The 26,117-nt window shown below is 39.9% G+C and overlaps 1 protein-coding gene across 1 annotated transcript; it reads left to right on the top strand.

Annotated features, from left to right (window-relative positions):
- The first annotated feature begins 13,795 nt into the window (after nt 1-13,795).
- On the top strand, nt 13,796-20,387 carry TTR (transthyretin). The gene is made up of 4 exons (XM_063450444.1): nt 13,796-13,938; nt 16,604-16,749; nt 17,695-17,830; nt 20,116-20,387. Exons 1-4 carry the CDS (start codon nt 13,873-13,875, stop codon nt 20,221-20,223), a joined length of 456 nt encoding a protein of 151 aa, XP_063306514.1. The 5' UTR covers nt 13,796-13,872; the 3' UTR covers nt 20,224-20,387.
- The last annotated feature ends 5,730 nt before the right edge of the window (nt 20,388-26,117 follow it).

Raw genomic sequence — 26,117 nt, 5'->3', positions numbered from 1 at the left:
TATATTTGCAGCATATGCAAGGGGTGGAACAAATAAGGTTTGGCTTATTCCTGTTGAAAGAATGCTTTATTCCTGCCTGCCCTTACAGATTCACAAAAACATCAATATGCCTGGCCTGTGACATGTTTAACAACAGATCTGTGTCTAGGGCAACAGGCTAAATGGCACATCAGAATAATTGTCTACAATTATGCATATTTTAAACCACTGGGTATGGTTCTCTTTATGGTTCCTAAATAAAACCTACCTTGGTGCACTCACCTCCATTGAAGCAGTGCATAAGATCCATGCTGCCCAAGCACTATCAAGAACCACTTCAGTTAAAAGAACACTCCAAGAACAAAAGACACTGCAGAGCACTGTAGTGGTTATGGTGTCAGGAGTTCCCTTGAACCCACCATTGTAAGTTTTCCAACCATTTTAGAATTGTTTGACATTTTACCGGAGATCCCTGGAGCATCACTCCCTGGCAGAGAGCACCCGGCTGTAGTGGTTTTGGTGCTTGGAGTGTTCCTTCAATTCTGCAGAGTGACACACATCTGTAGCATGTGGTGTTAAACCCCACTCTACTTCACAATGGAAAAGTTTGTTGATCCGCAAAGAAATCATAGGAAGAAAATGCAACTTTATTGAAGTCAAAAAAGATGGCAAGATACTAGAACAGCAGTCCTCATATATGCTGTATTGGTCCAAGCATATGAAAATGAAAAAAAGAGTTTTGAGTGAGTAAAGTATAAAAAGTCCAAAACCTGAGCATAGGACCACCCACAGCTGTTGTACAGGGGGGAGACCACCAAAGAAGCCGTCCCTAAAGAAAGATTAGAGAAGCCCTGAACGCGTTTCGCACCACTCTGGGCACTTTCTCAGATGTTGATTCCCTATAAGTGCAAATCAACAAGCTTGTCCTAGATGAAGTATCATTTGATCACTGGGAAGATTACAGCACCGAGAAGGTAACCCTGCTATTGCACCTATTGAACTGCTATAAGTATGGTGAAAACCACTATATCCATGCTTATTTCATTTTGGAGTTGCAGCCACATGTTTTTTGTGAGTGAGAGATTTTCTTCACTTACTTTTCTGCCTTTAAAACCCCACTCTAGCCAACAATCCACTGTGAACATTCTGCAGCCTGCTAGCCAAATGTCACTTTATATCATTTTTATCATTTTTGAATAGTACGTATGAGTGATCATAGAAAACATTCTGCATACCTGAGGGAACGTGTTAGTGGTATATTACTTAGTGATCAAGATGTCAAGCTCTTCTTAACCCATAAACTAATTATCAAAACCATAAAATGTCCACCAGCATCCCTCTTGATTACTTTGTGAAAGTCACACAATATATAGTTTTACTGGCCAAGTTCATCTTGAGTATTATAGTATGATATTTGTATGATACAAAACTCCCTGCTTTGTCCATAATAAAAGCATCATTGAATGCATGAGTCTATTTTAGGGTACCGTATTTATTCGAGTATAACGCGCAAAATTTTGTACCAAAAAAAGAATTCAAAGTTTTATAAACGAGGGCTGGGGTAGGGTGGCAGTGGCGGCCGGTCCATTGAGGGTGCAGGCGAATTGTGAGTTTGCACTGCGCCTTTTCCGGGCTGCAGCCGCTCACTGTACGCTCACTGTACGGCACAGAGAGAGAGAGAGGGAGGAAGGAAAGGCGGCAAGCGGCGGGTAAGGGCAGCTGCAGAGAGTAGGCAGTCTGTAGTGGAGGTGGATCCCTGCATTAGCCCAGCATTAGCCCAGCAGAAGAGGGAGGGAGTGGGTGCCGTCTGGCTGGATGTCTGAGGTAAATGTGCCTGGCTGTAAGATTATGGTTTGACTGCCTGGAAACAAGCTTATGATTGTATTGCACGCCCCATTCGGCTTCCATGAGGTTAACAACATTTTCTAAGCAGTGTCTGCTCTCTGCATAGAAACAAGGCTAGGATTTGCTGATTTTAGTATCTGGGCAGCTCAGACCTGAAGGGGTTGAAACAAATGTAAACAAGCCTAGGACATGATAGGTGACAGAATAACGTGTTACTTAGTGTCTAGGGTAATCAGGGCAGATAAACTGGTATCCCTGTGTCCAAGGTTTAGGGCTTAATCTAAACACATGTTCCACAGGAGAAGCATTGTCCTCACTTCTCATTGTGAGTCTGTATTTTTTTTAATATTTTAGTTCATTGCTTGTTTTTGTCCTTGTCCAAAATTTTATACCGATTTTTAATCGAAAATTAGGGGTGCGCGTTATACACGTGTGTGCGTTATACTCGAATAAATACGGTATTTCTCAAGAGAGCACAATGTGCCACTTTCTGTGCATGTAGATTACATGCATGGTATGAATACGTCTCTATTTAGGGTGGTTTGTTGCTCTCTTTAGATGTTAAGGAAACTAAAAACAGGCTTTTCTATTAGTTGGCAGAGTATATGACCTAGAATTGCCAGATTCGGAAATATTCCAAGCTCATTTAGATTACAAGTAACTACAAGCCTAAACCTGTACTTGTGAACCAACTGTTATTGGTTGGATGTGCCACAGCCAAGAAGTAGGAGTATTAGCAAAATTAACACAGTATGCACCTGCATAAATTAATGTGTAAGTGCACAGCTGTGTTCAGTATAGTTTTTGTGTGTCAAGGTGTAAATCCATGCATTTGCATGTGTATGTTATACAGTGTTGGGGTATCTGCATCAGTGCATACCTAACAGCCTGTACCACACCTTGCTATCAGAATGGAAATTGCTTTTCATATATGATGATTAATACAATTAGTTGAAATTAATCATGAATGTTTTGGTAGATAAAGCACGGTAATAATGTCAACACTTCATAATTGTTCGCAGAGAACTATACACTCTGATCAGCCACACCATTAAAACCAATGACAGTTATAGTGAATAATATTGATAATATATTGTTACAATGTCAAGGTCCATTTGAAGCAGGAAAAATTGACAAGCAAAGAGTTCTGAGTGACTTTAACAAGGGTCAAAAAGTGATGGCTAGACGACTGGGTCAGAGGAACTTTAAAACGGCAAGTCTTGTGGGTTGTTCCTGGTATGCAGTGTCTGCTACCTACCAAAAGTGGTGCAAGGTTGGACAACCAGTGAAGCAGCATCAGGGACATGTGTGCCCAAATATCATTGATACACATGGGGAGTAAAGGCCACCACGTCAAGTCCGATCGTACAGAATAGCTACTGTAGCTTAAATTGCTGAAAAACGTAATGCTGGCCATGATAGACATGTGTAAGAACACACAGTGCAGTTTGCTGCATATGGAGATGCGTAGTCACAGACTGGTCAGAGTGCCTTCAATGTGGGCATGAGCATCAGATCTGGACCATAGAGATATGGAAGAAGGTTGCCTGGTCTGATGAAACATGTTTTTTTTGTTAGATCAGTGGCCAGTTGCATGTGTGTAATTTATCTGGGGAAGAGATGACAGCAGAATACACCATATGCTGGCTTTCGTATTCCAAAAAAGTGTACTTTTTTACCCTCACTAAGTCTCGATTAGGGTATGATAATGGCAATAATCACTGCTATCCTGAGCTCCGAAACAATGTTTATTTTCTGCAGATAATCTATGGCAACACTTAATATTAGACTTGGCTACCACTAAGATCATACTCCCTGAATCCAACAGTGCTTTAAATTGGAACAAAGCTTCAATAAATTCCTCTCATGATTAACTTTTACATTCAAACAAGTAACTTGATTGCCAGCACTCTCTATAATAAGAATTAATAATAATAACAGTCCTTTAGGAAACTTTAGTTTTTAGGGTAATCCAAACAGGGGTTTTAATTTGTTTATCACATTACATATAAACTTAAGTAAACTTATCAAAAGCTTTGCTGCCATGTTTACTTACTACTTGAAATGTTTCTCTCTCTCCTGCCTGTCTGTCTGTTCTACATGATACAGGCAGGTACAGGGATAGTTCTGCCTGGTAATATGTAGGCTCCCCTGTTTGAGGAAATCAAAAAATAACAAACGGAATCCTATGGTAATGTATAGAGATCTCACAGCTATTTGAGAACATATGGCAGAGAAAAAATGGATAGTGGCATAGTGATAGTCCTTAGAATGGTTAAGCTTAAACCAAAGCCCAAGGACTATAGCAAGGTGAAAAATAGTGGTCCTCGTGAGAGGCAGAATGATCATGGACTAGCTAAGCTCAAGAACAACAAACAGCAGGAAATGTTTCAAGCTAAAACGCTGCACATACAGACTCCTACACCAGCTAGGATCACTTCAAATCAATTAAATGGTCATGGAGGTTGGAGTAACCCTTTTAAGTCTCAATAGGTTTCACAATCCGGAAGGACCAAGGGTCCAGAAGGATAGGCTTTGAGCGAATACCCTCGCAAAAGCAATGTACAGAGTTCCAAAAAGAGGTAAAGACAGGACCCTCAGATATAGAAGTACATACTTTAGGCCACATAAGCACCAACAAAGGTCAAAAGGAATATAGTAGAATTAAGCTACAGTTAGTCTAGAAAATGTATAAAAAAATATACTTAACTTGATAGAAGTGACTTTTCGCAGCTATCCCTTTAAGTCTCCTCCTAGAAATCCTCCTTATACATACAGCATATACAAAGCAGCAAATAGGGTTTCAACTGTTCCTAAACAAAATATATAAAAATACAAACAATAGTGTAATATTGCAACACTGCAAATCTCTAGGACAATACTGGTTAAACTCACAGGATGTCAGAAGATATAGTGCCTCAAAGCCACTCTTGGGCTTACAGGGGGGTTTTAATAAAATTTTTTATAAAAATGCCCTACCTCGTGAAAATCCCCTACCCTCGTCACGTCCGGTGAGGGGAATCAGCTGGATCCTGTGCTGCACATGCGTGCTAGCACTCCTGCTACTCCTCCACAGCCAGGTCCTGGAAGGTAAGTAAAACTAGTTTTACACTTTAGTTAGTGCATTCACTAAGCTTAGGCACACGGGACATTTAGGGTTAAGTGAGGGATCAAATTAGGCTTAGGTAAGGGATTCTAACCTCTCTCACAATCGATTCTTACCCTAACATTTGGGGTAAGGGTTAAAATAAAGTGTGAAAAAGCACAATTTAGTGATATTCCCCTAATGTGAAATAGCATTAAATATGAACAAGTCCCTAAGCCTAACCCTAATTTGAACCCTAACATTAACCCTAAATGTCCCATGTCCTTATTGAATGCACTAACTATAATGAAAGTGTAAAACTAGTTTTATTTACCTTCCAGGACCTTGCTGTGGAGGAGTAGCATGAGTGCTAGCACGCATGTGCAGCACAGGATCCAGCTGATTCCCCTCACCGGAAGTGACGAGGGTAGGGGATTTTCACGGGTAGGAAAATGTTATAGAACAGGGGCTCCCAATACACCTTCTTCAAATGGAATCTCAGCAGGAATGCAGGTTAGAAAATGTATTGTAATAGCAAAGTAAAACAAAGATAAGTCCTTTGGATATTCAGATATTGCAACATATCTATCCAATCCTCTCTTGTAATGTCACCCCCTGTTTTATTTTCCCATTTCATGACATAATGGTGGACCTGCGAGACTAAAATAGAGAATACAGTAAGTAAAAAAGTTCATTGATATATGTCTCCTTCAGACAAAGGAATAATCTGAAGGGCAAAATTTCCAAGTTGAACGTATCTGAAAAAGGCAGAAAGGGTCAAATGAGCTCTGGACCTCAAAATATAAAAAGAGATAAAGGAATCATCCATGGACATATTCCTAAGTCTTTGTTAACTAGAACCTCCCACAAAAAACAGAAGGTGCCATGCGAGGAGGAAAGTCTTAGTAGTTAATAAAAAAAAGTAGGTACATTTGCATTTAACAGTATTTATACTAAATCATCATAGAACTGACATTTGCTGGACACTATGTACTTAAAAAGTGGTGACACATTTTAGGAAGCCATAAAAAAATTAGGAAGATCAGACTCTAAACTATCCATGTCGGGCTGCCACATAATAAGGCTAGGCAAGACCAGGACTCCCAAAAGTCCTCTGTCCATGGTCTTGCCAGACAAAATCTTATTTTGAAGTCTGCAAGGACCAAAGATCAAAGTCCACCAGGGGAACAGCCAGAATCCACGAATTGAGAGAAGGATGCCAGAGGTCAAAGGTTGAAGACAAGAAGTGTTATCAGGGTCAAAGTCAAGCGTCAGAAGCCGAGAAGCTTATTGGAAATCAGGAACCAGGGACAAGAATTAGTAACCAGGATCAGGAATCATGAACAAGAATCAGGAACCAGAAACAAGAATCAAGAACCAGGAACAAGAATTAGGAACCAGAACAGGAACAAGAATTAATCAGGAACCAGGATTAGGATATTAGGAGACAAGCACCAGAACAACGAAGTACTGACCAAGTGCAGTGCTTGAGTTTTTATAGGCAGAGCAAGTCATCTGTGCTTAGCCCGGCCACTCTAAGGACCGGTACTGCACACTTTCTGTGTGTGTGTCTGTGTGTGTGTTAGCGTGTTGGGTTCCCCTAATCGTGACACCTGTGCTTGAGAAGGGAGACATGGAACACTGGATGGACCTGATATGAGGTAGGTCTCTAAACACCGTAAAGGTAAGACAGCAGATGTCACCATTCTATCTGTGTTCATATTACTGCTAATAGCTCAGTTCGCCCATATCATAGTTCTTCTCATCTGGTGTTAATTTCCAGGAGTAAAAGGCAACAGGATGGAGCATATCACATTTTTCCTCTCTTTGGGACAGAATACCACAAATGTCAATATCTGAGGCAGAGGAAGAAGACCTTTGCTGTGTTTAACTGGATTAGTGAGAATAGGAGCTTGGACAAAAATGAACTTTTGTTTGCAAAGGCTTCTTGAGCAGAATGAACTGATATTGTTTCTTTCTGGGGGCTGTGATAGGAGCAAATACATGTGAAAAACCTTAGATAAAACATCTGTAAAAATTTGAGAATCCCAGAAAACATTTTATGACTTTCTTATTAGACATGTGCAATTCGTTTTGTTTCCGAATGTCAATAGGACAATAGATCCATCCCCCTTATTGGTATTTAGGGTCCCCACCTGCCGCTCAGGGGTGGGTGCCGGGGGGAGGACATAGGTCCCCCCCGTATTGGTATTTAGGGCCCCCACCCACTGCTCAGGGGTGGGGCTGGGGGAGGACAATAACTCCCCCCCTTATTCTAATTTAGGGCCCCCATCCAACCCCTCATGGGTGGGGGCTGAGGGGTGGACAATAGGTCCCCTCCCCTTATTTTACTTTAGGGCCCCCACCCGCCGCTCAGGGGTGGGGGCCAGGGGGGAGGACAATAGGTACCCTCCCCCCCCCCCTTTTTTTTTAAGGCCCCCACCCGCCGCTCAGGGCGGCAATAGTTCCCCCTTCAATTTAAATGCCTTTACTTACGCGGTGGGTGGGGCTCGGGAGGTGGGACACGGTTTGTTTTTGGGGGTTTTTGTTTTTTAACAGTGAGCAGCAGGCTGCTCACTGTTTAATAGACATGCCCATACTCGCAGTATAGCGAGTAGGGGCAGAATTGACTAATACTAAGTAATTTTTACTAAGTAAATTTAAGAGTAAATTTGGCTGAAAGACCAATTTAGGTCTTTCAGCCTTTTTGTAGATAGCTCCCTAATACCGTGGGAATTAGGGACTTATCTACTAAGTGGCTGCAAGAGATGTCCCTAAGTGCCGAAGTCCTGAAATTTGAAGTTCCGAAATTCCAAAGTTCCAAAGTGCCAAAGTTCTAAAGTGCAGAACCGAAGTTCAGAAGTTCCGAATTGCCGAAGTCCCGAATTTCGGAATGCCAAACTGAACCAAATATTTTCACCATGCACATCCCTATTTCTTAACTTTAGAAGTAGGCCAATTCGAGAATGTTATTGATTTTATAAGGGTTCATTTGGATCTGACCAGGGCCCAGAAATTTCACATGACACTTGAAAAACATAAATTTTTCAAGCTTTGCATACAAACCATGTTCACAGAGGTGTAGGAGTACTCTCATTACATGGTCATAATGGTCAAGATATCATCCAAATATATGATGAGGAAAATCTGCTGAATGACTCTGACATAATTCAAGAAGTGTTGGAAAATGGCTGAGGCATTGCAAAGCCCAAGGAGCTATGATCACACACTCGGTTCTCGCCACCATGTGAACCCACCACCACTTATGGAAAGGCAAGAGAGAGGAAGAAGAGTAAGAAAAGAAAAATAAGGGAAACACTAACAGGAGACAAAAAAAAAATCAAGAACAGAGATATATATCCAATAATACAATGTGTGCACATTACACTCTTAAAGAATAATTGATGTCTGTCAATTTCAAAGGGGTTACCTCCTTCGAAGGGATTAAAGGACCACTATAGTGCCAGGAAAACAAACTCGTTTTCCTGGCACTACAGTGCCCTGAGGGTGCCCCCACCCCAGGGTCCCACTCCCGCTGCGTTGAAGGGGGAGGAAGGGGGTTAATCCCTTACCTTTTTTCCAGCGCCGGGCGCTCGGCGCTGGGACTCTCCTCCCTCATCTGATGTCATTGGCTAAATGCGCATGCGCGGCAAGAGCCGCGCACGCATTCAGCCAGTCTATAGGAAAAGCACTCTCAATGCTTTCCTATTGACGCTGGCATCTTCTTACTGTGAAAATCAATGAGACAGCCACTAGAGGCTGGATTAACCCTATTGTAAACATAGCAGTTTCTCTGAAACTGCTATGTTTACAGCAGAAAGGGTTAATCCTAGATGGACCTGGCACCCAGACCACTTCATTGAGCTGAAGTGGTCTGGGTGCCTATTGTGGTCCTTTAAGGAGGAAGATCTAAAATTGGTCATCCTCTCCCTCTGCACCAAGTCTTTATCAAAAAAGAAGAAGAACAGCACGATGCAGGAGGATAAAAAATACCAGTCCTGTAGACATATTAGGAAATAAAAACACATGAGCTTTAAGTCACAAATGAATAGTAAGAGCTTGTGAAACAAGGTGAGAAAATGACAAGGCATGAGAAACATCAAAGACCAATGAACAGATAACCAATGCCACATTTAATCAGAGGAATCAAGATAACTTGAAATTGAGTGCCACAGAGAGCAAGAACATTTTAGGCAGGGCCATGTTATTATACAATGATGCCAGTAGGAGCATCCGAAGACAGGTGGTGCACACCAAGAAGAAACTAGAAAAGAGTGTCCTAAAGTCAATAAAAGGTAAGACCTCAAGCCCTTTGAAAAGCTGGATACATAGTAGTCTGTCCTTGAACAAGGGAATAGCAACAGGAAGTCCCTCAGTATGTCACTTAGCTCTATTAAAAAAACAAAAAAAACAACAATAATTTATTTGCTTTGGTTTGTATATTTTCCAAAATGTATAACTCTTAGTACATGGGTTGTTATATAATTTAAGATATTGTATTGCAATATTGTCACTTTGTCTTTCAGATTACATTTTAGTTCATATTGTCATTTAACAAAAGGATACTTAAGGGAGAGCTGCTCATTGCCGCTTATAAAGTAAAAAATAATTGCCTGTACAGAAGCTTAAAATATTCACGAAATTATGGCGGAATGTGCACATTTTAAAATGGATAAGCCGCACTAATCTCATTTTAAATTCTATTTGGCAACAAGAGGAGCATGAAATTGAAAGAGATTTAGCATTCCAATGAAATTGGGTGAAAGTGAATAAATACAGCAAACACAAAGGCAGTCTGAAGCAAAGAATGGTTTTACTTTGCAAACAATACTAGTCAGAAATAGTTATTGTACTAAATTGGCATTTGTGTATAATAGATTTATGAAAAACCAAACATAAATTATTAAAAATCTTCAATAATTAACATTTTTCCCTCCCAACAAAGTGTATACTGGTGTTTACTTTTGTTTTGTAAAGCAATATAAAATAATAACCTATAAAGCCAAACTTACCTTTCAATATGTTCTAGTGTTGTCCTTAATATAAGAGAAACGAATTTCCCTCAAGGGGTTCCATTTCTGTCCCCCTGCAGGAATCAAGTAAATGAGTCGGACAACATCTGTTGTTGTTCATTCCTCGTTTTAATATGCTCTGCACCTTTTTATTATTGATGTTGCCAATTCTCCATAGATAAGTTTCCCCCTGCCCCATTTGTGCTCAACACCAAACAAATCAAGCACTGGCAGGTGTGAACGGTGTATAAAAGGCCCATTTGTGTGGCCCATATTTAACAGAAGAACATTGTATATGCAAACATTTTAAACCATTGTTCTTTATAGATTTCTATGCCTTTATACTCCAAATGTAACTCACTCTTATAAAATGCATAAACCAGACACAACACGCTTCACCCTGGAACCCCTCCACCTCCAGATCTTAAAGCCATTATTCACCAGTTTGGGTGTCCATCACGACTCTTGGAAGAGCCCTGATGTCACGTGCAAGCCATGTAGTGATATAGTCATAACTATGGTTAAAAAAAACAAACTCAAGTACTAATGGCACTAGAAACAGACCAAAATCACACGGTGTACTAGCCCAAATAAACACTCATAAATGGAAACAAAAATTAAGCTGTGCTGTGCCTTTAAGACTATATTGTATTTCAAACCAAATACTTAAAAGGTATATATAATTATTGTGCAAATACTTATTTTCTCTCTAAAGTGCATATATTATGTGCAATGATTTATGTGCAACAGTGCAACAAACACTTACAAATTTACAATAAAATGCTGCAATACTGTGCAAAAAGCAGTGTAAAGTGCCACACTTTACTTACATGCTAACATGTTCATAATAACATGAAATGATATTAGTTGGCTCCAAATGGAAAGGACACATGTAAAAGAGAATCAATAGGAAAAATAAAGAAAACATTGGAAAAAATAGAGAGAAAAATGACACAAAGGGCAATATTGTAAAATAAACAGAAATTGGATATAACTACTTCAGAAGGGAACACTCACACGTGTAGAGCAGAGAAGCCTGCTCTAACTGTAATGACTTCAAGATCTACCACTATGGGCTCAGCTGTGGTAATGTTAAAAATCCAAACTTTATTATGAAGTATAGTTAAAAAGCAGCAAGCTATCAGAGATTTCCTCCTCGTCTCCCATCCCACCGACAGAGTGATTGCCAAACATTGATTGTTCTGGGGGCGTGGCCAAAGCTGCGTGTGTGCGTGCGTGCCTGCGTATGACGTCAGGGCACGATGACGCGATTTTCCCAGTATGACGGCTTCTTCAGATCTAACTATGGTTAGCAATTTGACTTCTACTGCTGAAAAAGACTGGATGAGGTGTGAGCACCTGATGGCACCCAGGTAACAGTTTAACATTTTTGTTATGGAGCCAAATACTCAGGCTGAGTATCTCCGCCCTCCCTCCCTTCTTACCTTTGCCTGGGAGGGGGGACAGTACTGATCCCTGGTGGTCCGGTGAACAGAACTATTCCCTGGTGGTCTGGTGGAGAAGCCCTGGTGGTCCCAGTGATGAGAGTGAACTCTAGCAGCTCCTGAGACTAGAGTTCACTCTCTCTCGATTCGGAACATTTTTGGCAACTATGGCATTGCTCCGAGCTCAGGAGAGGAAAACCTGGTGGAGCTGCAGGTTTGAGCTTTCCCAGGTCTGTCCTCAATGCTAGCGGACTGGTGAGGGAGATCTCTGATCTCCCCTCCGATCCCGGAGAACCTTCAGGGGAGAGTGAGGCATGGTTCCTGGTGCTATGGTCATATTTTGCGGCTCAGCCTGAGTATTTGGCTCCATAACAAAGATGTTAAACTGTTTTACCTGGGTGCCACCAGGTGCTCACACCTCATCCAGTCTTTTTCAGCAGTAGAAGTCAAATTGCTCTGTAAAGCATGACCATACTTTTCAAGCTTGCCCCTCCATACACACACTGCCCCCATGTACATACAATGCCCCCCATACACACACTGCCCCTCCATACACACACTGTCCCCATACACATACATTGTCCCTGCATACAAACACACTGTACCCCTCACACACACACACACGCACACACTGCCCCAATACACAGCCCCCAATACACACACATTATATCCCTCACACATACTGTCCCCATATACACGCAATGCCCCTCCATACACACATACGTCCCCCCCCCCATACACACACACACAGCCCCCATACACATACATTGCCCCTCCATACACACGCTGTTCCCCTTACACACAATTCCCCACTGGTGTATAGTAAAACAACAACTCTAGTTTATTAAAAACAGCTATTTATACCCCTACAACCTAATTTATATATAATAGGGTTACAGCGTCACACAAAATTCCCCTTCAGGTCCTCCAACATAACCCCTCACAAACAGCACAGTGAGCCCAAGCCAACTAATAGCAGTATGGTTTTGGAAAGTAACCAATTACACTATATACCCCAAGTCAACCAATACCAGTATGAACTTGGGATAGTAACCAATTACACTACACATCCCAAGTCAACCAATACCAGTATGAACAATAAAAACAAAATCTATCTCTACTAGGAGGTAGTAAGTGATACAATGAAGTGCCCAAACATTGAAAGCAGCTCTACACACAGTGGAACACCCTTTTTCCATAATAAATCTTAGACATACGGGAAATATATATACAGTGGAAATATATATACAGTGGAGCACTGTACAATAAGGATAGTGCAGGGGTTAAACTTACCCCATCAATTCAACGTGACAACAAACTTGAAAATGCAAACCATACATATGGAAAAAACAGAAAATTTAAAGTTTATAGTGCAGATGGTTTTGGACAATAATCGGTGATGGGTAAATAAAATAGAACCACTCACATGGTCTGGAGACTATATGTTATTTGCCTTTTTGCTTTTAGGGCAGCAACACATCACTTCCTCACTGATGTTGCTCCAAGAGAAATAAAAAAAAAAAGGGAGAAAGAAGCGACCAAATGTGCGGTACATTTTAGGATATAAGTAGTACAACAAAGGTAAGTATAGCGCTCACCTTTTAAAGAGCATTACATTCCTGGCTCTGAGGGTGATCAGCAAGGTGCCACTTTCTGGGGATGGCACTCCCCCAATGAAGATTCCTGAAGGCTTTAAGGACTTGATTTGGAATAACTTTGAATTTATTAAGTTACAAATTAAAACACATATAGTATAAAAATAAATATAAAGTAAAAGTCCAAAATGGAGTCCAGATCTGCTAAAACGCGTTTCGCTCTTCTATACATTCTACACACCCTGCACCTATAATGGGCACAAGGTGACTAAAACACAACAGTAATCTGGAAACTACATAAAGTGTCCTTCTTCCGTCCCCAGTGATGGTGACTACAGTAAAAATCTTATCATGCTAAAACAGTTTTACATCTTCTTGTGGAATGGTGCCAGGGCACACATAGCACCATGTACACTATGATGGGCTGTAGTGGTTATGGTGCTTGGCATGTTCCAATTGCATGAATTAACCCCTTAAGGACCAAACTTCTGGAATAAAAGGGAATCATGACATGTCACACATGTCATGTGTCCTTAAGGGGTTAATGGTCAAACATTTTGGTCAAAATATTTAGAGAGGAAACAAAATAAATATAAACACAAAGTGCAAATATGTGTATTTATTTTTTAAAACAGTAAACCACATCATTCATTATTTTTCTGCTACGGACTTAGAGCCCTATACATTGCCTATATAAAATAACACTCAGAGTTAATGCAAGAGTTCAATAATCTCTCCAGAAAGGGGCTGTGTATGAGTTACTTATTCTCCTTGTGTTTAGTAAGCAAATAATCTGAGTCAGCAGGTTACCTGATATAAAAGGACTCAGTACCCTTATTTTGTGATTTCACAGTAACCTTGTGTTGATTAACTGACAGACAAATATATCTCTGCACAACATTGCAAGAAGAATGGCTTATGTTAATGTCCTTGCTCTATTATCAGCACTGCTCATTCTTTCTGATGCTGCACCGTTGGTAAGTATATCTATGATAAAAATTAAATAATTCATTTTTTTGGTACCATAATCAAATTATATTGTTGGATTTGAATAAGTATATTTATTACAAAAAAATATGAAAACTTTCTTTAGTTTGTTAGATTCAAATAAAATGTTAAAAATAACATACAATACAAAAAAAGTATCTTAAGTCTAACCATAGAGTATAAAATGTTTTAGACTAGAAAGTATATTTAAACACGTTTTATCATTTGTGGGCTCATACTACGCTAATCACATTTTTGTATTTTAACAACAGTTTATAATTGATTTGATTTTTCCTTTTAAATAGGAAATTTATCTCGAAATAATTATGCCTCATTATTTTTACTTTAGTTTGACAAAAGTGAGTGGAAATTAGATTCCAAAATTGAAGAGAAGGGACCAAAATTATTCAACTTTGAGGTTTATTACAATTTCACTAGTTCAACCTCAATTGTGTGGCATTTACAAATATGATTGTATCTGCGATTGGTCATGAAAACATATAGAATTCGTAAAGCTAAATATCAATATAAACAGAATACTTACCATTATAAATAAAACTTTATTTAACAGTTCTATTTGAAGTTATGCATAAAAATTTTAATTAATAAAACATACGAAGCAAAAAAAACAAAAAAAAAACAGTAGAAAATCTGCAAGTGTGTGCAATATGAATGCTTTAATGATAAATACTTTCAGTAAATGTGTCAGATAACGATTAGAACACATACAGGGTTATTCAATAAAGTGAGAATTGTTGGGAATTCAAAGTGAACTTTAAATTTAAGCTCAAACTTGCAAAACTGAAAACATAATTAACTTGAATAATTTATATATTTTGGCCTAAATTTTGAAATCCACTTTGAGGATTATTTACTTAACTGAGAATTCAAAATTATTTTCAAAATCAAGGTTAAAATATTGGAAACATTATCTATGTCAGCCATGCTTTCAGTTCAGCTACTCTGGCCTTAAATGTAAAATTTTCTCAAAATTCCCATCAATTCCCACTTCTGTTAATAACCCCATTAATCTCCAACTTTCTATTTTTTAATTCTTTATTTAAGCTCAGACTTACTAACAGAACTCAGTTTACCATATGAAAGCAGACAATGTCCAAGAACTAGATTTTCAATTTTTCAACATTCCATCCTCCAGATATTTTTTTTTTTACTGAGGTCACATAAGCGTAATCAAATATAATCACTTATGTTGCAAAAGTATGAAATATCTCTCACATATTTTATAGAGTTTAATCATTATTAACCATCATATAAATATCTTTAAAAATTTAGACTGAAATATTGGATGGAAAAAAAATCTCCAGGTCAGTTGAAATTAGGTAATTTTCCCCAGTAGTTTTCTAACCATAATAACTTTCTGTTTAATTATTTAATTATGAGTATTATGTGCATAACAACCTATCAGTATCATTCTCTAAACTGTGAATTTTCAGGAATTAAAATTTGATTTCACATTTACAGCTAGACAGATTGTTTATAGTTTAGCTATTTTGAACTAAAATTTTAGTAACACACAGTTTTGTGAATACATGGAATGTGATTTATCTGTATACATTAGAATAGCTGTATTTCATATATTGCAGCTGATCATATGTGTTACTCATTTTTTTCATGATTTACAGCACAGGTGTAAGAGGACTAAATAGAACGATTCAGCTCAAAGTTATCAATATGATCTAGTTTAAATACATAGCCAATGACATGTTAATGCTTGGCTATGTCTGTATGCAGTCAGTCTATATGTGTATTTGCACAAAATTGCCAAAAGACAGATATATTGTTCCGTTTTTAATAGTAAAGCCAAACAATTATTTTACTGGTCGTTTGATTTACCTTAGAAATGATGTATATCACTTAGATCCCACAACTGATGATATTATGCAATACTATTTATCCAGATGTAATTTGCATGGTTTGTAAACAAAGCAGCCAAAACGGTGATCAACAAAAGCTGCTAAATTGTTTGAATGTCCCCAATAATCCCCTAAAGGGACACTCTAGACAACATAGCCACTTCATTTCATTGATCTCTATTAGTTGACACTGAATAATGGTTGCTGGGTGCCTGTGGCTCTTTCCTCCTCTGGAGGTATGACTAATACCAATTCATACCAAAGATGGTCAGCAGTGATTGGCTGAGAGCTGTCAGCTGATGCTCTCCATTTGTCACTGCCAACCATGTCTGCTCTGGTTGATGCAGAAGCATGAACCCGAGTATCAGACAGAAAATGGTTTTAAAAATTGTTTAACCCCTCAAGGACACATGACATGTGTGACATGTCATGATTCCCTTTTATTCCAGAAGTTTGGTCCTTAAGGGGTTAACAATGAAAAGTGAGAACTCTACTGATAACACCATAACCAATTTAGTATAGATACTTTTTTAGAATATGCATCCCTTTGTCCATTCTCTGATACTCATCATACATGGCAAGTGTAAGATGATCTGACCAACATTGAGTACTTTTCGAAAAGTGATCCTTAGACAAGAAACATTGGATGGACTTTGGCTACAGATGGCAGTGGGAATATCATCAAAGTAATCACAAAGTAAAATGCTTTCGTATAGATTTTCAATTGGCTTTACATCTATGTTCATGCCCAGTGAAGTCTCTAAATTTTTCTCCATTAAAGGCACATGATACTCATGGGGCTGCAGATTCCAAGTGTCCTCTGATGGTGAAAGTTTTGGATGCAGTGAGGGGAACCCCAGCTGCCAACATAGGTATAAAGGTTTCTAGACTTGACAAGGATGGAATATGGCAACAATTTGTCTCAGGGTAAGCAGACTTTTTATTTTACTTTGTTGGTTTTTTGTTTTGGCACAAAAGAAGTACCGAATCACATGTATATAAAACATTACATAAAAGTACCTATTTTACAATAATGTAACAGTACAAAAACAAAAAAAACAAATCATAACATTGAAGTTAAAACAGTTGTGGACATGTTTGAGTGAACATAGTCAACTGGACAAAAAGACAAGACAATAGTCCACTATAGGTGGAGCAACACATTGGTTTTCCTGTCCTCTGATATGGTGTTTAGGAAGCCATATGTCCAAGAAACGCCCCAGTCTTTAAACATAACATAAGGCTATATAGTTACTTTAAGCATCTCCTGGGATGTCAGACAGGGCAGTACCGGTTGAGGCAGTAAGCTGTTAATGCTCTTCATAACCTCTAAAGTAAAAAAGGAGACAACATGAAATTAAACTCCTTGGAACAACAAATAAAAAACAGACCCAGTTATTTAAATATGTGCAAGATAAGGAAAAGAAAAAAAAAAGGGACCTAGTGTGGGACTACCGGCCTGCCCTCCACTCTCCCAATCTCCCTATCCCTCCAACTCCAACCATAGAACCTACACCCTTTCAAAATAGTGCATGGAGTTATGTACTATGGCTGTAAGCTTATCCCTGGGATAGTTCTTTTTTATCCTGTGTTTGTCAGGGTAAGTTATTGAAATATTTCCTATATCAAACCAAGACCTTAGATCGCCATTGTTTACATTTAATGTTCATTTGTACAGTAGATCTATTGTTAGTTTATACATAAGTATAACATTTTCCGGCGTGACATCACTATTAAGAGTTAATACTAATATTGTATAAAATAACAAATCAATCTAACCAAAGTAATCAGTTATTGAAATAAAACATACGTAATTTTTTTTTAAATGCACATCTTTCAGTAAACCATTTTGGATTATTGTGTATATCTTAGAAAGACCTCTGAACAAGGAGAAATCCACAATCTGACTGATGATGAACATTTTATCGAGGGAACATACAAGGTGGAATTTGCAACAAAAACTTACTGGGGCAAAGCAGGCATTTCACCATTTCACGAATATGTTGATGTAAGTGTACATTATTTAATAATTAGATTACTCCTTTCTTGCCAGTCTGCTCTTATTTAAACCCCATTCATAGACTACAATCTGCTAGTTACATTTTTGTATTTTGAATGCCTTAATATTTTTCCCAAATAAATGTAATATAAGAAGTATAATTGAATAGAGAGAGAAACAAATTAGCAAGTGTCAAACAAAAATAACCATAACAATGGAAAAAGTAAAACTTCATGGATCGTTCTGCATACATACAGTTAAGGAGGTGCGCTTGTACCAAAATGTACAGAAAATAGAGTGTTGGAAGGCTAGGGACAGTCCAATAGAAAAGGGTTATTGGAGGAAGAGGGAAAGAAAACGAGGGAGAGAGAGAGAGCGAGAAAGAAAGAAAGAGAACTAGAATGAAATAGAAAGAAAGAAAGAAAGAAAGAAAGAACGAATGAATGAATGAAAAATAAAAAGGAGAGAAAAGAAAATAATAGATAGTAGAATCAAATTTGGGTGTAATTGGTAAGAGAGTTAAAATGTGTGTTTTGTATCTGATATCTCAAATTAGCATTTTTAAGTTATGTTTTGATAAAGGGTAAGTAACTTTGCACTTCAGAGCAATTTATATGCAGGTTCCTGAAACTTGGATGTCTCGGGTTTCTGTTTTGAAGGAGAGAGCTGCTCTTGTAGTTGTTTTACATGCTTATTTTGGTATACACCAGTGAATTCAAGTTTCCAAGAAATGTACAAAGAATGTAAGAGAGAGAGAGGGAGAGAAATTTACTTTAAAAGCTGTCATAACACATGCAGGGTTATACACTAAAGTGGGAATTGTTGGGAATTCAAAGTTAATGTAAAGTGAATGTACATTTTAAGACCAATATAGCCAAATGGATACACAGCTGTCTTGGTAATTTTTCTAATTGGGCTATTTTGGTCTTGACAATGTAATTAATTTCAAATTTACTTTGAAATGCCTACAATTCTCACTTTAGTGAATAACCCTGATTATATGTAAACAATGTGAGGGTAGCTAATTAGGTGGGTTACATTGCTAGTTACCAAAATGTATACAAATCAATACAGATGTGAATAAAATTTGTCAACCAGGCACTTTAACATTGAGAAGCATGCCTAAAGCAAGAGCTTCCCGTGGAAGTAAAAATGTTTTCTTGGCACCAAGCAAAAAATAGCACAGGGTGAGGCAATAATAATGTCAGACCATTAAGTCCTTAAAGGAACACTATAGTATTAGGAATACAAAGCTGTATTCCTAACACGATAGAGTCCCTCTCCCTCCCTTCCCTCCTCCCCTCCCCTGCATTCCCTCATGACACTCAAAGGGATAAAAACCCTTTAAACACTTACCCGATTCCAGTGCAGAAGTTATTTAGTTCCTTCTCTGCCTCCTCCAACGTCATCGTGGGAGGAACCTAGTGTGCATGCTTGTTGAGTGCCATGCATGCATTAGGCCTTCCCCATAAAAAGCGTTAAATCAATGTTTTCCTATGTGGGGATTTGAAAATGCTGGACATCCTCATGCACAGCATGACAACATCCAGCATTATTAGACGGAGTTAAACTCCTTGAAAGAGCAGGGAAAACCTGGAGGCAGTCTTAACCCTGCAATGAAAGCATTGCGGTTTCTGTGAACTGTTTTAGATTGCAGAGTTAAGGGGACAGTGACACTGCACCCAGACCACTTCAATGAGATGAAGTGATCTGTGTGCCTACAGTGTTCTTTCAATCACAGAAATATCTTACAAACACAGTGCAAGATTTGAATTTGAATAATGCTTTACTATGGGGAGATCCTAATGCGAGCATGGGCAGAGACGAGCAAGCACAGAGGGACATCGGTGCTGGACCCGGGTAAGTGACTGAAGGGGGCCTTGACAGAGGGGGAAGCTATAGTGCCAGGAAAATGAGTTTGTTTTCCTGGCACTATAGTTCCCCTTTAAATATTCTGCTGCCATTGATAGCACCAATAAAAAAACAACCATTTTATAATACATCTGTAACAATACACAACAACAATTGTAAAAAATATGTAACCTATTTCCCTGAAACTAGATATCAGTGTCACTTTGGCAGCTGTACTAGCAGCATCATACCACATACTCAGCCAGCTTACTTTATAGTAGGTCAAGAATTATGCATTATGAATTTAGGTAACATACTGTGAAATGTCAAACTAAAATCAAGTAGGCAGGAGTTTTGGAGCTATGACAAGAACTTGTAAATAAATTGTTTGTTTGTTTGTTTTGTTTGTCTGTTGTTTATATATTTATTTATTTGCATTACAGGTTGTGTTTACAGCCAATGATGCTGGGAAACGTCATTACACCATTGCTGTACTTCTGACTCCTTACTCATTTTCAACCACTGCAATTGTCAGTGAACCACATGATTAAAATGCACGTAACGGAATTTGTGTTCTCTTTGGTACATGTAGATTATTTCAGACATAAGATCTTTTTTTTTCTCAATTGTAACTAACATTATTTTTTTTTTATCTTAGAAAAACTCTGTATTTTAGGTTATGTTAACCACAGTTTAATAAATATATCTACAATGATTTAATGTCTGAATTACTGCTGTATCTTAATATTTTAAAATTACTATCACACATGTAAGTCTAAGTTAATAGTTCATTTGTGTACACCAGTGGTAGTCAACCTTTTTCTACCTACCGCCCACTAATGCATCTTTTTGGTTGAAAAAAATTCCTTACCGCCCACCAGTTTTCGCGCAAATACAGAATATTTTTTAGAAAGGAGGGTGTTTTAAAAAAATAAATGTACGTACATTTATCTTTTTATTTCTATTTAATGCAGGTTTATAAGGTTTTAACTTTATAAAGTTTAATGAGAAAACAACGAAGTAAATTGAAATTACCTTTACTAGTGATTAATGAGATCCTTGAGGTTGATGCTGCGAGACTAAATATTTGATATCTGGTTCGATTTTCGTAAGGAACAAACGAAGGTCTCTTTCAGTGATATTCAGACGACTTCTCTGTTTGCGTATAATATGATTTCTCATTTGTGCGTCAGCTCATCTCCTCTCCCTCCTCAATTCCCCTCCCCACTTTTTTTTCCCTTTTTTCTATTTTTTAACCTTCCTTGTAGCAATGCCCAGTAGGAAGGCTGAGCTAGGTAGCCCACTTACTATAATCCACTATAACAGACAGGCACACACACATGACACACATACAAGACACACATGCAAGGCACACACACAGACACACACAAGACATACATACACACACACAAGACACACATACAGACACACATACAGACACACATACACACATACACAAGACACACACATACATACACACAAGACACACATACATACACACAAGACACACATACACACATACACACACACACACACGACACATACATACAGACACACACAAGACACGCATACAGACACACACAAAGACACATACATACAGACACACACAGACATGCACACACACAAGACATACATAGACACACACACATGCAGACACACAAGACACACATATATACAGACACACACACACACACAAGACATACATAGACACACACACATGCAGACACACAAGACACACATATATACAGACACACACACACAGACAGACACACACAAGACATACATACAAAGACACACACACATTATATTTAAGTCACCCTCCTGTTTCCTACCTTTTAGATGCAGGAGGTTGACTTTCCCTGGGGTCCAGTAGTGGCTCAGGTGGATGGGAGTCAGAGTTCCCACTCTGACTCCCTGGTCTTCCTCCCGCGCGGCTCTCAGTGTTAGCTGGGAGGAGTGACGTGCAGTCCACCTCCATCGGGTGGCCCTGACAGCATGGGCCACCCGATGGACCCCTCCATATGCGGCCACGGCGGTTTGCCGCGCGGGCCGGGGCCGCAAATGGTCACGGCGGTACCCAGTCGCAGGGGTACCACGGCTCGCACCCGCCCGGTCGTCAAAACCTGGAAATCCCTACCGCCCACCTGGAATCCTAAAACGCCCACTAGTGGGCGGTAGGGACCAGGTTGACGACCCATGGTTTACACAGTGTAGCAACTAAACACTTTGTAAATTATGGCAGATGGATAAAGCACCTGCTTGTTGATCATTGTTGCCCCAAACTTCTGAGCCCACATTATAACCCAGAGTGAAGCTGCTGTAATCCCTGCAAGCCCTAATCGGATATAAAATCTATTTAGTGGGTGGTACTGCGTCCTAGACCCCACTTTACCTTAGTGACCTCACCTCAAATGCACCTAAATAAACTGCCCAGAAATTTGTTTTTAAAAAAGGGGTTTAACCCAGTGTGCACTTATCCAAAAGAAAACAAGAAAGATCAAAATTCCTTGGACCAATTTACAATAAAAGTATTATTGTAACTAAACTGGTATGCCACCAGACACTCTATATATACAGGTGAATATCCTTAAATGGGCAGTGTCCAATCTTATTGAAATGGTTATAGTATTTTAAGTCCACAGGCACCATCCTTCCATTCAGCATTAAAGGGAAACTCCAGGCACCCAGACCACTTCTGCCCATTGGAGTGGTCTGGGTGCCAACTCCCACTACTCTTAACCCTGCAACTGTAATTATTGCAGTTTTTTATAAACTGCAATAATTACATTGCAGGGTTAACTCCTCCTCTAGTGGCTGTCTACTAGACAGCCACTAGAGGGCACGTCCTGAATCATAGCAAAGATTTTCTTTGCTAGAGCGTCGCTGGACGTCCTCACGCTGTGTGAGGACCTCCAGCGTCGCTCAATTCCCCATAGGAAAGCATTGAAAATCTTTTTCAATGCTTTCCTATGGGGAGACCTAATGCGCGTGCGCGGCATTGCCGCGCATGCAAATTAGGTTTCCTCAGCCAGCGGGCGGGATCAGTCTATGTTCGCCGGGAACTATTCGCCAGCGAACAGTTCGGTACATCACTACCCTGCAACTGTAATTATTGCAGTTTTTTATAAACTGAATTAGGTTTCCTCAGCCAGCGGGCGGGATCAGTCTCGCCGACCGGCTGACATGATTACTGGGAGGAGCGACGCCGACCCGAAACCACCGCCGAGGGACATCGGTGGGATCTCAGGTAAGTGACCTGAAGGGGTTTTCACCCCTTCAGCTACCTGGGATGGGAGGTGGAATAGAGAGGGTACCTGCAGTGCCAGGAAAACGTTTTTTTTCCCCTGGCACTGGAGTTTCCCTTTAAACCATTTTAATGTATTAATGCTAACCAATCATCCCCAACAACCCATCCCTCTGTCCTGCTTGGGTTCATGAGGAAGCATTAGGCTGAGCAGCAATATGTGGCTGTGGTTGGCCGAGACTGTCAGCTGACCTCTTTCAGCCTATCACAGTGACTATTGCAGGTATGAGTCGGTATAGCTAGAAGAAAGTGTGTAATCTCTGCCCTAGTCATACTGCCAGTAAGGGCGATGGACCCTCATTCTGTGTTAAGCTACCTGAAAATGCTTTAACATTTAATGGAGGGATAGCTGTAGGGGACTACAGGCACTACAGCCAATTCAACGAGGTAAATGGTATTATACCTAAAGTGTCCCTTTAATTTGCATTTCATTTGCATTACAAGACATTTCAAAAAAATTATCAATTAATAAACAATGTATTTGCAAAAATAGGAAAACATTGTGACAATGACTGACATCCCTTTTTAGTATATTATACTTAAATTATAAGATTTATCTTGGCTATTTTAAAGAAAATAAAATATTCAAAAAATATTAATAATTAGGATGCCCTTTTTGAAAATTCACTTTTACAACATTTATGTATTACTGAGAATTCTCAAACTGTAGTTAGCATTGAAGTTCTGTTTGGATGTTTGCATTCTTAACAACCACTAGATGGTAGCAGAGCAACTCACTCACTAGAATAACTAAACTTGTAAATAATCTTTGTTACTGACACAATCAGCAGGATACGATAAAATAAACCTACCTGGATATTTAGTAAGCCAAACCGGATCAAATAAACAAGATCAACCCTAATAAACTCCAAAGCAGACTACAAAACAAATAAACACCATGACAATGCACACAGAGGCATAATGCATGTAAGACCACCATCTAGATAAGAAGTTTTGGAAAACGCATAAGTGGTATCATCAGCATGAGTTCTGTAACTCTATGGAGATATCAACTGAAAAGTGTACAACATGTAATGTGAGAGTCGTCATTGAGAGGCCTTAAAATGATTTTAAAAAATTGGTGCTTTATAGGCAGGGCCATGACACGTTACCATCTTATCTCCTTTCCTGTCATCTCCTCCACAATTTCTATCCTTTAATGCCATATCTCAAGCCGAACAGATATCTTTCCCCTTTGTTAGTTTCATTATGTATCTCCTCTTATATCACTGTTATATAATCTAACCTCCCTTCCCAAGTTTACCAGCTGTCTACAATCTGAAAGAATTGTGAAGTCATGTTGCTATTATTCCTTACAGTGAAAAACTTTTTTTGTTTTTAAAGGCACGCTATAGTCACACCAGATATGAGTGGTGGCACTGGGCAAGTGGGCACAGTATCTACTGTGAGCCTGACACAGAAGCTGGCAGACAACTAACTGCTCTTCAATCTATTACAGTGAAAAAAATTTTTTGGATTTTAAATGCAAGCTTAAAGGGACACTCCAGGCACCCAGACCACTTCGGCTCATTGGAGTGGTCTGGGTGCCAACTCCCACTACCCTTAACCCTGCAAGTGTAATTATTGCAGTTTTTTATAAACTGCAATAATTACCGTGCAGGGTTAAGTCCTCCCCTAGTGGCTGTCTATTAGACAGCCACTAGAGGGACTTCCTGCTTCATAGCACAGGTTTTCTGTGCTAGAGCGTCGCTGGACGTCCTCACGCTGTGTGAGGACCTCCAGCGTCGCTCTATTCCCCATAGGGAAGCATTGAAATTCATTTTCAATGCTTTCCTATGGGGTGCGCTAATGCGCATGCGCGGCATTGCCGCGCATGCGCATTAGGTCTCCTCGGCCGGCGGGCGAGATCAGTCTCGCCCACCGGCCGACGTAAGTAGAAGGAGGAGCGGCGGGGGAGGAGGAAGCAGCGACGTGGGACCTGTCGCTGCCCCTGGTAAGTCACTGAAGGGGTTTTCACCCCTTCAGCAACTGGGGATTGGGGGGTGGGAGGGAGAGGGACCCTCCAGTGCCAGGAAAACGGATCGTTTTCCTGGCACTGGAGTTTCCCTTTAAGCTATTGTGACACCAGATATGAGTGGTGGCACTGGGCAATTGGGCACATTATCCACTGTGAGCCTGACACAGAAGCTGGCAAGCAGGCAACTGCAATTACATTACACAGAAAAAAAAAAAGCAGACTGATGTTCTAGCCCTAAAAAGGGCTTTTTGGGGTGCTGTTCTTACAGCAGAGATCAGATGAGTCCTTCAGGACTGTAGTGGACACTGAATACCCTAGCCTAGCTATCAATTTCCCTATCTAATGAGCAGTAGCTACACTTTCCCTCCTCTCACTAAGAATGCAGCTTCAGAATGAATCTAAAATGGATGCTGGGAGGGAGGTGGAGGGTCTGGAAGGGAGGGTCTGCTGCTAATTTGCTGGAATGTGTCTGCTGACCGTGAGGCACAGGGTCAAAGTTTGCTCAATGATGACGAATAGGGGGCGGATCGAACCGCGCATGTGTTCGCCCGCGGCGAACGCGAACACGCTATGTTCGCCGGGAACTATTCGCCAGCGAACAGTACGGTACATCACTACCCTGCAACTGTAATTATTGCAGTTTTTTATAAACTGAATTAGGTTTCCTCAGCCAGCGGGCGGGATCAGTCTCGCCGACCGGCTGACATGATTACTGGGAGGAGCGACGCCGACCCGAAACCACCGCCGAGGGACATCGGTGGGATCTCAGGTAAGTGACCTGAAGGGGTTTTCACCCCATTCAGCTACCTGGGATGGGAGGTGGAATAGAGAGGGTACCTGCAGTGCCAGGAAAACGGTTTGTTTTCCTGGCACTGGAGTTTCCCTTTAAACCATTTTAATGTATTAATGCTAACCAATCATCCCCAACAACCCATCCCTCTGTCCTGCTTGGGTTCATGAGGAAGCATTAGGCTGAGCAGCAATATGTGGCTGTGGTTGGCCGAGACTGTCAGCTGACCTCTTTCAGCCTATCACAGTGACCATTGCAGGTATGAGTCGGTATAGCTAGAAGAAAGTGTGTAATCTCTGCCCTAGTCATACTGCCAGTAAGGGCGATGGACCCTCATTCTGTGTTAAGCTACCTGAAAATGCTTTAACATTTA

Source organism: Pelobates fuscus, chromosome 4 (genome assembly GCF_036172605.1).
Source record: "Pelobates fuscus isolate aPelFus1 chromosome 4, aPelFus1.pri, whole genome shotgun sequence".
Taxonomy (NCBI): domain Eukaryota; kingdom Metazoa; phylum Chordata; class Amphibia; order Anura; family Pelobatidae; genus Pelobates; species Pelobates fuscus.
Note: the sequence above shows the minus strand (reverse complement) of the source record. Positions and strands in the feature narration are given on the sequence as shown.

What these genes read in the sequence shown, in the direction of transcription:
- TTR (XM_063450444.1), top strand. Translation starts at nt 13,873, where the DNA reads ATGGCTTATGTTAATGTCCTTGCTCTATTATCAGCACTGCTCATTCTT. An exon ending in TGGCAACAATTTGTCTCAGG is followed by an intron (nt 16,750 to 17,694) that starts GTAAGCAGACTT and finishes TGTATATCTTAG; the next exon opens with AAAGACCTCTGAACAAGGAG. An exon ending in CATTTCACGAATATGTTGAT is followed by an intron (nt 17,831 to 20,115) that starts GTAAGTGTACAT and finishes TTTGCATTACAG; the next exon opens with GTTGTGTTTACAGCCAATGA.